This window comes from Mercenaria mercenaria, chromosome 9, assembly GCF_021730395.1.
Source record: "Mercenaria mercenaria strain notata chromosome 9, MADL_Memer_1, whole genome shotgun sequence".
In the NCBI taxonomy this organism is placed as follows: Eukaryota; Metazoa; Mollusca; class Bivalvia; order Venerida; family Veneridae; genus Mercenaria; species Mercenaria mercenaria.
The window spans coordinates 53,026,715-53,038,818 of record NC_069369.1 but is presented as its reverse complement, the minus strand read 5'-3'; the positions used below and the strand labels follow the sequence as shown (position 1 = coordinate 53,038,818).

The window sequence follows — 12,104 nt, the reverse complement described above, 5'->3', positions numbered from 1 at the left end:
AATATGTTATTGCTTGTATTAGCGAAATACTTCAAGGTTAAATAACATATTGTGGAATAAACTTCAGAGGGAAACCATGCATATAAAAGGAAATAGAATATATTTAAAACAAATTGTACAAAACAGCTCTACAGAAAACACTATTGATTTGGCCTTGAAACGACATCTAAAATTTTGTTTAAAAACAAAGTTAAAAATTAGATCAAGATTCTCCTCCACATATAAACGATGCAATATCACCAAGCAAAAGGCTATAAATGAGAATACTGTGTCTAAGTAACATTGCACTACAATGTGTGACATGTCCAAGACAGCAAACAACTTATGTAGTGGAGTGTTTCTTAACATTAGGGAAGGAATTATGTGACCTATGTCCCTATGTCAGCGCAGCAGTTTTCGAAGTAATATTTTTATCTAAATTCGACTAAGATAGTGTACTGTAAAATCATTTAATTTCGTGGGCATAAAATTTCGTGGTTTTGGTCAAAACGGCAATTTCGTGGGGATATGAATTCGTGGGTTTCAACTTTTGAACATAAAACTAATGGTAATTTTACTTGTTTGCTGGGATTTAATTTCGTTGAGGGACTCAACCACGAAATCCACGAAAATTAACCCCCCGCGAATATTAATGATTTCACAGTATCACACAACCTATATGACAACCTACTTAGCTTTATTCTGTTGTATATTACATTTTTCTAGTACAAAAGGCGAATGGCATTTGAGCCGCCCCATGAGAAAACCAACATAGTGACTTTGCGACCAGCATGGATCAAGACCAGACCTACTAATGGTTTCTCTAATTGCATTAGGCTTTGAAAACGAACAGCATGGTCGCAAAGCCACTATGTTGGTTTTCTCATGGCGCGGCTCATTTATGTTTCTAAACGAGTAGCTTCAAAACGTTGCCCACGACTTAAGAAGATCCAAAGACTCAACAAGAAGACACCAAAAAAATATATGTTGTTGTATTTTGTTTTGGTAACAAACATCCCGAACAAACGAGAAGTTAAAATCAGTGTATTTGAACATCAACATGAATATTTTTCAAACTTATAAAACGGCAATCTAGTTAGTGTAACTGAAACGTATTGAGCCGTGCCATGGGAAAACCAACATAGTGGGTGTGCGACCAGCATGGATCCAGACCAGCCTGCGCATCCGCGCAGTCTGGTCAGGCTCCATGCTGTTCGCTTTTAAAGCCTATTGGAATTGGAGAAACTGTTAGCGAACAGCATGGAGCCTGACCAGACTGCGCGGATGCGCAGGCTGGTCTGGATCCATGCTGGTCGCACACCCACTATGTTGGTTTTCCCATGGCACGGCTCAATTAAGAAATATATGGCTGTTTTTCTAAGGAAGTAAAATTTAGCTTTTCACCCTACCTCCCAACAAAACGAAGGGGGAAAAGCACACACGCAAGCATGCACCCGTGAATACATGGCAAACATTTATTGTTTCAACAAAATCTATAATTGTATACAATAAATATGAAAATAAAAGATTTTTGTTACCTTGATTCTAAATGTATTAGAAACAAAATAAAGATATGAGCACTACATTGTCTCGGTCAGAAAAGAAGAGTCTACTTAGCTATTCTTGCAATTTTATTACCAATACTTTCTTTACTACGAAAACATATTGCTTTGTCAGCATGTAATACTATAATTCTCATTATGACAACCTAACAAATACCTTACACCATACAACGTTATATGGAAAAAAGTTAATGCCCTAATATTTACAAAAAAAGGACATACAATGTACAAAATGCTGCTATTTCAAGATCACAGTTCTGATTTTGTTTAATGCCCAAATATTTTGTAATAAAGGACATAGAGTTTACAATATGGTGCTATTTCCAGGTCACAGCTATGATTTTCAGTAATGCCCAAATATTTTGCAATAAAGGACATAGAGTTTACAATATGGTGCTATTTCCAGGTCACAGCTATGATTTTCAATAATGCCCAAATATTTTGCAATAAAGGACATAGAGTTTACAATATGGTGCTATTTCCAGGTCACAGCTATGATTTTCAATAATGCCCAAATATTTTGCAATGAAGGATAACCAATTACAACATGCTGTTATATCCAGTTCACAGATATGATTTTCAGTAAAGCTCTTTTTTTCAATAAAGGACAAACAGTTTTCAACATATGGCTATTTCTAGGTAAAGTCTATAATTTTCAGTAATGCCAAATATTTTTGCAATATAGGTCATACAAGTTTTAACATACTGCAATTTTAAGATATTACTTTAGACTTTATATGGCCATTTACCTAGAACAGTTGATCTTGCTCCGAAATTATTACAACAAAACTGTATGCATATCTTAATTCAAAACAAATCGGTATATCAGCTACAATGAATTCATCAAATATAAAAATATCAAAACAAAGTTGTAGAACATTGCATTAGGTACGATGTGAGATTGTCATAACATTCATCTTTAAAATATGAATAAGATATATTTTGATCTTTTATGCGAGGTACCTACAAAGATATTTTGATAGGTACACACTTTGAAGTAAGATTGACATTCAACAAATGCATGATATTGTATTTGAATTGTCCTTTATACACTGAAACTTGATTAATGGTGCATTCTTATGTCATTGCTTGCTTTACTAATCAAACATTTTAAATAGCATAAGGCTATTTTCTCATTATATCATTCATACAAACAAGCCTAAACCTACATACTATGCATGTTAAGTATGCATTTTTTTGTCAGAAGCATAAATCAAACCTAAGGACGTATACGTGCAACGAAGATAACATGCATGCAATGCATTACGATTTGGTATTCACAGTGCCTTTTGAAATTCAGCGGCATGACACTGTATTGTCACGTTTATGTATGAGTTACAATTTTAATGCAGCTCACGAGCTTTTGTCCCCGACTAGATAGTATTACAGAAAATCAGATCATGATAAAAAAAAAAGTCTTCGGGTTCATCACGCCTTGTTCTCATTATTTGCAGTTCCACTGATTTTTTGTCATTTTCTTAACTTTCATGCCTCATATTTGAATCTAAATTATGATTAATTTTGCTACAGTAAAATATATAACTTGTCCATGTTTTGTCATGTGGTAGACGTTATATATCAATCAGACTGTCTTATCTACAAGGATTATAGTTTAATTATTTCATATTTTCTACGTATATATACGTGTATTAAACTAGCATTTTAAACAGATATTTGTTTGTTATAAACAGTTTCTCTCGCATAAAGATAAACAGAATAGAAATACAGATTTCGAAATAAATAATTATAACTAAATTTATCATTTCACGCCTGTAGCTCAAAACTGACGGAAAACATGTCAAAATATTAAAATCTTTTGGTGCAAAGACGTAGCAAATTTATAAGCACTTTGGATTTAATTAAGAAAACTAATGTGTTTATAATGGGAACAAAATAAGTTTATGTATTTTGAATAGACTAAAAGTGTTAAAAACTAAAGTTTAAAACCATTGCGAAACTAACTACTCACTAAAAATTTAAATTATTCAAGATAAGACCGAAGGTGAAGAGGAATATTTTATTTTACAAAACTGTCGGAATACATCATCTAGGATAGGAATGATACTTGAAATATGTGCGTGTGTTTTCTTTCAACTAATTGTTTCCGGTGGTGCTTGGCCTAGATACGGAAGACCACATCCTTTATACAACGGAAGACTGCAAACAAATGAAAATATTTTCGCAAATGCTGTTCTGCTTGGATTCGGTAAGAGTCAACTTAAACTTATGTAACAATTTTATTTAAGGACATTTTGAAAATGCTTCAAAGGAAGGCATGTAGATACCCGCCACTCGCCTCATGTCATTTTTAAAACTTTGAAAATGTGTTTTCATTTGTTCTCCATTGTCAAGAAAAAGATATAAGCAAAGTGAGTCATTGCCTGTTAGGGTAACACATGTTGGTAAATATGAAATGGGAAACACGTAATGTGGGAGAAGGGAAATTTAGTTTCACCTTATAAGATAGCCATAAATGAACAACATGATATGATATGGATACATGGATTTTGAAATTGTTTATTTGTACGTTACTATATACGTTACTATATTCGACATTGATAATTAACAAAAGCTTCCGTTTATTGTTCATTACTCACATTAATTCACTATTTAGGTTTTGTATGGAAAGAAACAAAACGTTTATTTTCGTATGAACAACAACAGGGAAATAACATCAACCATGACCCCTTCGACGAAATTGCACACACAATTTGACGTCCTTCACAATTGGCGTAGTTAAAACAACAGGATCAAATTACAGCTAAAACTTACATTTCTGATAGCAAAGATCAATACTGAATCGACATTTCTATTGATATTATTGTATTTACGATTGTTTTGAATAAAACTCAGGAACTGTTCTTTTATTTGAAGGCGAATTACAATTTTACAAGGGCGGGTATTTTGGCTGTTTGATAAATGAAAAGATCAAAAGCCTGACTTTTTTTATTTTCTGATTTTCTTTTGTTTCTTTGTTTGTTTTGGGGTTAACGCCGTTTTTCAATAGTATTTCAGTTATGTAACGGCGGGCAGTTAACCTAACCAGTGTTCCTGGATTCTGTACTATTACAAATGTTCTCCGAAAGTAACTGCCAACTTTGCCACATGAATTTGAGATGGAGGACGAAAGATTTTTTCTATCAGATCGTCACGGAGAACATACGCCTCGCCCGGATTTCTAATAGTTACTCAAATTACGTTTGTAGCAAGCAAGCGTAAAATTTAAATATAAGGTTATGCCTTTATAAACCATAGTAGGACTTCTTGCATATCATCTAAGACTCGCTAGCACCATTCAAGGATTTACAAGTCCAAATGTGGTTTATACTTGTCTATATAAAAATAACATTTAATCCTTTAATATTGATGCCCAGAGCTTATTTGCACTTCCTTATCATTAAGCAGTTGCTGTTTGTGGCTGAGATGATAACGGTTAAGATGATGACAATAATCATTATAACGTTTATAATGATGGACTATTATATTAAACGTTTGATTCTAGATGAAGGCGATGATGAAAGCTTTCATTTCTATTTCAGATTTCAATGAAATACAGTCATTGCAAGCGGCGGGTGGTCAAGGATTTGGCTTGGGTAATTTGGGTCTACCAAACAATGGTTTTCCGATGAACGCTTACGAACGCAAAAGAGCAAGACAGGATATAAATACCCTAACTGCTTTAGGAGTTATTGATAGCCCAGAGGAAGCCGGTCCATTAGGTGCGTTAGGCAGGAAAAGTGCACCCGATCCACCGGATCATCCTGGTGCCAAAGATGGAGGCAAAAAGGCTAAAAAGAAGCCGGGGGCTAAAGTTCAAGGCAAAGGAAAAGGTAAAGTTAAAACTAAGGGACAAAAGAAACAAGGAACTGTTGCTAAAAATGTAGGTCAATCAGGTAATAACATGACTTCAAATTCTCCCGACAAAACCATATTACAAGTGGAGAAGAGTACAAAACGCCCTAATAAGAGAGCGAAACAAGGTATCGGAATCAAAGGCCGTGGTCTTATAATAAGTAATACTAAAAGTACAATGAAAAGGAAGGCTGCAGGAGCTGTAAGGAAAGGTGGTAAAAAGAAAGTAGCAAACAAACGTAGGAAGCTTTGGCCACAAAATCGCGGTGGTGAGGCCGATGGAGAAGGTGGGATTAACAGGTCAAAGCAACGTAGAAACAGAAATGGTGGCATTCAACAAGCAGGCGGGGATCCTGGAGAGGGTCGACTGGCGGAACAGGGTGTAGGAGACTTTCCACAGCGTCCGATAAGAGGTAGAGGAGGAAGACGGGTGTTATGGAGGACTGGGGGCGAAGAAGCACGAGGTGGCAGAGGAGAGGTTTAAAACAGACGTTTAGTAGTTGGATGTTTTTGATTTGATATCAAAGTTCAAAATATTTGAAAAGGTTCATGACAAGACATTAGCCTTCGGGTTCACTGTGACTAAGATTTAAGCGCACTTAGTAATCATAGCAAATATGCAGAGTCTTCGCATACACTGGATAAAAGTAAAATAGAAAATCGGTGATGGATGCTCATGGAAAGAATGCGCAAATGAGATTTTTTATAAACCATGTAAAGTCTATTTTGAAAAGACAATTTGTTAACTGACATTTTCTATGCGAGCTGTTTTACTTGAATATGTGATATGCAATGCAGATTACACGATATGAGCCTTTTTCTGGACTGTTGCAATTTTCCATCTGTACTTGTAATAACATTGTACGCAAGAATGTAATATGAGATCTATTTGACCGAAAGACCATTTTATTTAGATTATACTTTTGTTTTAGAATTTGTATTATTCACAATTCACTTAATCTAGTTTTCATGTAATGCAAATGAGATTCAAGTGTAAAACAAAAACGTTTATTCACCACAATAATCGTATGAATATGTTATTAGCTTGGTATCAAGAAATATGAAGTCGTTCTGTAGCGGAAATATTGCGCGACTTTATGACGCCAATTAGCCTGGGAATCTAGTCTGTCTTTTTTCTATCTGCAAATTGACAAGCTGATAATATCAGAAGCTCAGTGAATGCCAATTAAAAGATAAAAGGTAAGGGTAGATTTCCTGGAAGCACAGAGCACCCCAAACACAGCCATAGAGCCATGCGTAAAGTAGGCCCACAACAAAAAGATGTAACGGAAAAATATTGTAGACGGGATGCTTCAAAAATCCAACAACAAGTACATTATAAATATATGCAAAATACAGAAAAATGGTTTGGGGGAGGGGCTAAGGGGTAGATAAAAGGGTCGGATGTAGGGGGAAGGTGGACGCAGTATTCCTACAACATCGCAGACTCGCGCGTACAAAAGACAAACATACACACACACAACTAACATACACAGATAAACAGACAGGTATGAAAAACAACACTGTGGGGCACCAACCATGACAAACACGCACAGATATACACGCAAGCACACACATAAGCAGGGAAAAACAACAGTCGGGCACCGCCTAAGGACGGCCGGCGGACAAAATTATGGTGGGCACGATAACTTACTTATGGTAAAAGGAGAGAGGCAGCAAATGAAAGGAAGCGTAAATGCAAGGGAAAGGGATGGAATGTGGCGATGGGGGTAATAGGGGTAGTGAGGAGAAAGAAGAAAGAAACGCTAACAAAAAACAAGACAACATGTACAACACAAAGTACGAGACGGACAGAAAATAAGTTGAAAATAGGGGCACCGCCTTGGAACGGTCAGTAACCTATAAAAAGGAACCTTGGGGGTAGGGGTTAAACGCGTTAAGGGCATGTCAACCTCGCACTTATCCTATTTGTAACAAGTTAGACAAGACAGAGTAAATAAAATCACTCCCCGCTGAGAAAGACTCTAACATTAGTGACAAAATACTAGAGCATATAAAGTAAAACATAACAATAGGGTCAATCTAAGGTAAAATTACACCAATGTACTCAACAACTTGTCTGCAGTCAGAGCACCAAGAGCCTAACTTTTAAGGGCACGACTAAGCAAGCTGCAAGACGAAGTTCCACTCCCTCCGTCCATTTTTTTTGTAGGATTTTGGAGAAAAGCGTCAAGGAGTTTATTAGTCACCGCGTCGCGATTAACTGTAGAGGGGTCAGTCACCAAACATGCACTGTGCTTAACAATTTTCGCATTGTATCCTATTTTGATAAATGTTTTGACACGTTTTACAAATATTTGATTAAAATAAGCATTATGTTTAATTTTTCGAATTTTATAAACTACATCTCCATAGTATACCGGGTGTGTAAGACCAAGTTTTAGAAATGTTTTAAGGTTTGTGTTATGTTTCTTTAGACGTTCAGACGATCTGTAGTAAAATTTAGTGAAAAGTGTAAAGTTGCTAAAGTTGCTACTGATTCCACTGCAGCTGCAAAAATCACGAGCTAACGAGCTAAATTGTATAAAGTATCAACCGATGTTGATATTTCCGACGTTTTTCTCCACATGGATGATGATTTATGTTTGCCTGTTTGGCCAGAATATATAGTTAATACTTTTCTAGTAAAGTAATATTTAAGACTGAAATTGAAGTGCCATTTTCCTTCTTCATGGAGGCCATAGCCTGCTTATGAATCATAATTTTACAAATTATACCTTTTCGTTTTGCGCCTTTTGCCAGTGACAGCTGTGCCTCCTTTAATAATCTCATTTTTGTGAGAGGAGAAGTTGCTATTCCTCTTTCGAGTTATTGGCATGATTAATACATATTGTATCTATTAATTGTCCAGCTTTGTATTCGGTTTTCTTTTTGTGACGAAATGAGTGTTAATAATACTGTAATAGTTAAGAATGTATGAACTTGCAGTGCTTATCTGTCCTCGTTATCTGCTGCTATTTCAATAAGTTGTAAGTATCAGAATTTTAGATATGGTAATTTCCCTAATTTGTTCCTTTTATTGTGACAACTGTAAATCTAAGGCCTTTCACCCCTAACCTTTGAGCCTTATACAAGAGTTGTAAACTGGTTAGTGAAAGAGCGAAGGGATATTAAATAGGTAAATGTAGCACTTTAAAAGAGTTAAACACGCATTATATATAATTAAGGGCTTTGTGAAGTGTTTAGAAACCTCCCTTTAGGTGAGTTTTTGTTCTAGGATTTTACGCCTTATAGGCCTTTGTTTTTCTTTAAAGATACCAAACTGCTCAGAACAAGAATAAAGAGCTTTCAATAGAGATTATTCTGTTTGGAACAACAATAAGTCATAGAATTTGACTTTCAACGTTCCATTTTGTAGAAAAACGTCTTTCTCAAAAATAGTTTGGCATTAGGTATACACTTATTTTATGCATAACATATTTCTCCAGGTACTGCTAGTGCTGAAAATGTTACATATCATGTAAATTTCAAAAAAACTGCAAAAATTGCAAAATGAAATATGTCAAAATGACAAAATACTGCCCTGTGTTTAGAGATATGTAAATCAAGCATTTTACATTACTGGAAGTAGATAACCTAGATAAATATGTTACATACAAAATATAAAACAAAGATTAAAGAAAACATACTTTTGAAAAGTAAGTTTGATATGTTCTACAAATCAGAACGTTAACAGCCGGTGTAAATGTGATATAAGACAAGATATTCATTCCAAAACGAGCTTACCTTTGTCTAAAGTATTGTCTGCTTCCTCTAAACAATTCAATTTATATATCTTAAATAGTAATGGTCTACTGGGTATTAAGAATAAGAATTCATCTGAAGGGTGGTCCCAAGACACTTAAGGTGAACCTTAACTTCAAAGCCGAGACAGTAGCTTTTCTGAAAGTAAAAAGTGAATAATCAAACTTTTTGAGTTCTTTTAAACAAAAATAGTACGTTATAACAAAACAATAGAATGTTCTACATAAAAACCATACAATAACCAAAACAAAAATTTTAGACTTTAAATACCTTCATCAAAAAATAAAAGGTAATTGTAGGTCAGACAACTTTACATTTTTTTTGATTAAAGAACATTGATGAGAGGGCAGTCAGACTGCCTTAAACATATCTGGACGAGCGGTGCTCCAGAATTCAGCGGAATGTCATTATTACTAAAAATGAGGACGGTAATGTAATGATACTTCGTTTAAAATACACGATATTTAACTTATTGTGTGCAACTTTTCAAGTTCTAAATTTAGTCTGAAATAACAAAGGATTAGAAACCCGGGACGTTGCAATTTTTCTCATTTATGCCCTGTAACGTTTACTTGTTAGTGTGACAACCAAAATGTATAGTAGTTTAACAGTAATGGTGATATGTTCTTGCAACCAGCGGATAGATAATATGTGTAAGTCACTCAGTTTCCAAGGTGGTGAATTTTTAAATGAAAATATTAGAAGAAATAGGTTAACCCTTGTAAAAAGACATCTATGTATATTTTATTTCCAGATAGAAATGTTTCCTACCAAATGGACTTTTTGTGGCTATTTTATCTATAAATGTAAACAAGTATGTTTGTACATTCTTTTTGTTTCTCGATGTGTAGAAATAGGTTAACCCTCGTAAAAAGACATACATGTATATCTTATTTCCAGATAGAAATGTTTCCTACCAAATGGACTCTCTATGGCTACTTTATGTATAATAAATGTAAACAAGTATGTTTAAACATTCTTTGTGTTCCTCGATGATGTGTAGATAAAGTTTGTTGGGGTTTTTTTTTTTGGGGGGGGGGGGGGGGGTGGGGCGAGGGGTTGCTTAGTCAGTGGTAAAACATGTTGTATGACACATTTTGTCCTGACAATTTTCATAATATACAGCCAGTTTTATCTACTGTGTTCCGTTTGGGTAATCGCATTTTTTATTTCTGAGCCCCTTACCGCAATAGTCGTAATTACGAAGATATGACGATGAAAGTTGAAAGTCGAAACTAAGACGATGAAAACTCGATATAATATCGCATTTCCCCATCACGGCTTTTTGTTTTCATCATCATTGTTTTGACATTCGTCATCATAGTTTCGTCTTTCATCAGCGTAGTTCCGACTTTAGGCTGTAACCATAATAGTTACGACTTTCGTCATCATAGTTTCAATTTCCTGTTGCGCATACAATTTAACTCAGATCAGTACCTGTTGATACAGTGACTATCATCGTAATTTCTATGTAGAAGTATCCAGTTTAAAAATGTTTTGAGATACAGTCATTCATTGCTATATTGAGATCGCATTATGCATGCGCAACAGAATAGCGAAAATACGATGATAAAAGTTGAAACCACGATGGTGAAAGCCGAGTTCACGAAGGCGAATTCGAAGCTACCATGATGAAAGTCGAAAGTACGGTTGTATAAGTAGAAACCGAGGCGATAAAAGTCGAAACCACATTGATGACAGTCGAAATTATGTCGGTAAAAACACGAAAGTCAAATGTCAAAACTACAATGAAGAAAAGACGAAAGCTGAAACCATGACGATGATAGTCGAAACTACAATGATGAAAGTTTAAACAACGCGCAGTTCGAAAAGCAACATTATTTCGATGTTGCTATTTCAAAGTTGTTGTTTTTTCAAATTGTAAACCGGTGCTTTTTGACATACCAGCTCAGGTTTAAAAAATAGCAACATGTATAGCGTTTGGAAAGTTTGTTTTAAAAAATTGCAGTATGCTTATTGGCTTTACAAATAAACCTGTACGCAAGGACTTTCGGTTGAACTATTTGATAAAAAGGTCGTTTGTAGATGTTTAAGAAATTCTGTTTCTTAAAAGCTATATATATTATACGCTGTAGTGCTGTCAAAAGACTTATTTATCATCCGTGTCAGGGCAAAGTAAAAATAGCAACATTTAAAAGGTATCATAAATATTTGGTTATATATGTATGTGTGTCTTGTTTCCTGCTTTTTATTATTAGATTTGTTAAAAGATCTTTAGGAAGCAAAAGCAAGCAAAAAATAGAAAGCTTGGTTTGATCTAGTCTGTTCATAAGGGGTAATGGAATGTGCAGAACCCGTCGTGGTGCCTAGCACGGGCTTAAGTGTAACTCTTTTCAAAAAGAGATCTAGAAATAATAGCACTTGGTCCATGTACCTGTCGACTTTAAACGTTGCCTTACGTACCAGACTGATGTTGTCAAGGTTAATAAAGGTTACAAGTAAACCTAATAAAATGCAAACATACATCATTACTGCAGATCCAGTTTGACTAATTCTGGTCACAAGAGGTAAACGCTTAACGCGAAAATCTTTTCTACAATAACACTAAACGAACGCCATAATACCAAAGAAACTTAAATAAACAAGAGCGCTGACAATAGTAAAAAGTCAAACAGCTTGTGAGCATAGTGCGAAATGAAAACTGGTAAGTTTTTCTCATACATTTGCTTTCATAAGCGATGTATATGAAATATTTCTGTTGAAAAATGAGTTTTCCAGCCATCTTTCTGTGGAAATCAGAGAACAGAAGGAATTCTTTTCAAAAATATTTTAGGATTTTACCAAACTTACTATCGACTGTAGCGTTCCTTCGGTATTTTGGCAATCAAATTTACTACTTTCTCTCCTGTTTTTAAAAATATCAAAATTTTTTGAAATAAGCCTAAAGATAACAAGCACACATGTACAAGAAACAATTCTCTCAAA

The 12,104-nt window shown here is 34.8% G+C and overlaps 1 protein-coding gene across 1 annotated transcript; it reads left to right on the top strand.

The window, feature by feature from the left end:
* Positions 1-3,177: 3,177 nt before the first annotated feature.
* LOC123547181 (uncharacterized) lies at positions 3,178-8,272 on the top strand. Its single transcript, XM_045334088.2, has 2 exons — positions 3,178-3,747; positions 5,081-8,272. The coding sequence occupies exons 1-2, from the start codon at positions 3,600-3,602 to the stop codon at positions 5,875-5,877; spliced, it is 945 nt and encodes a 314-aa protein (XP_045190023.1). The 5' UTR covers positions 3,178-3,599; the 3' UTR covers positions 5,878-8,272.
* The last annotated feature ends 3,832 nt before the right edge of the window (positions 8,273-12,104 follow it).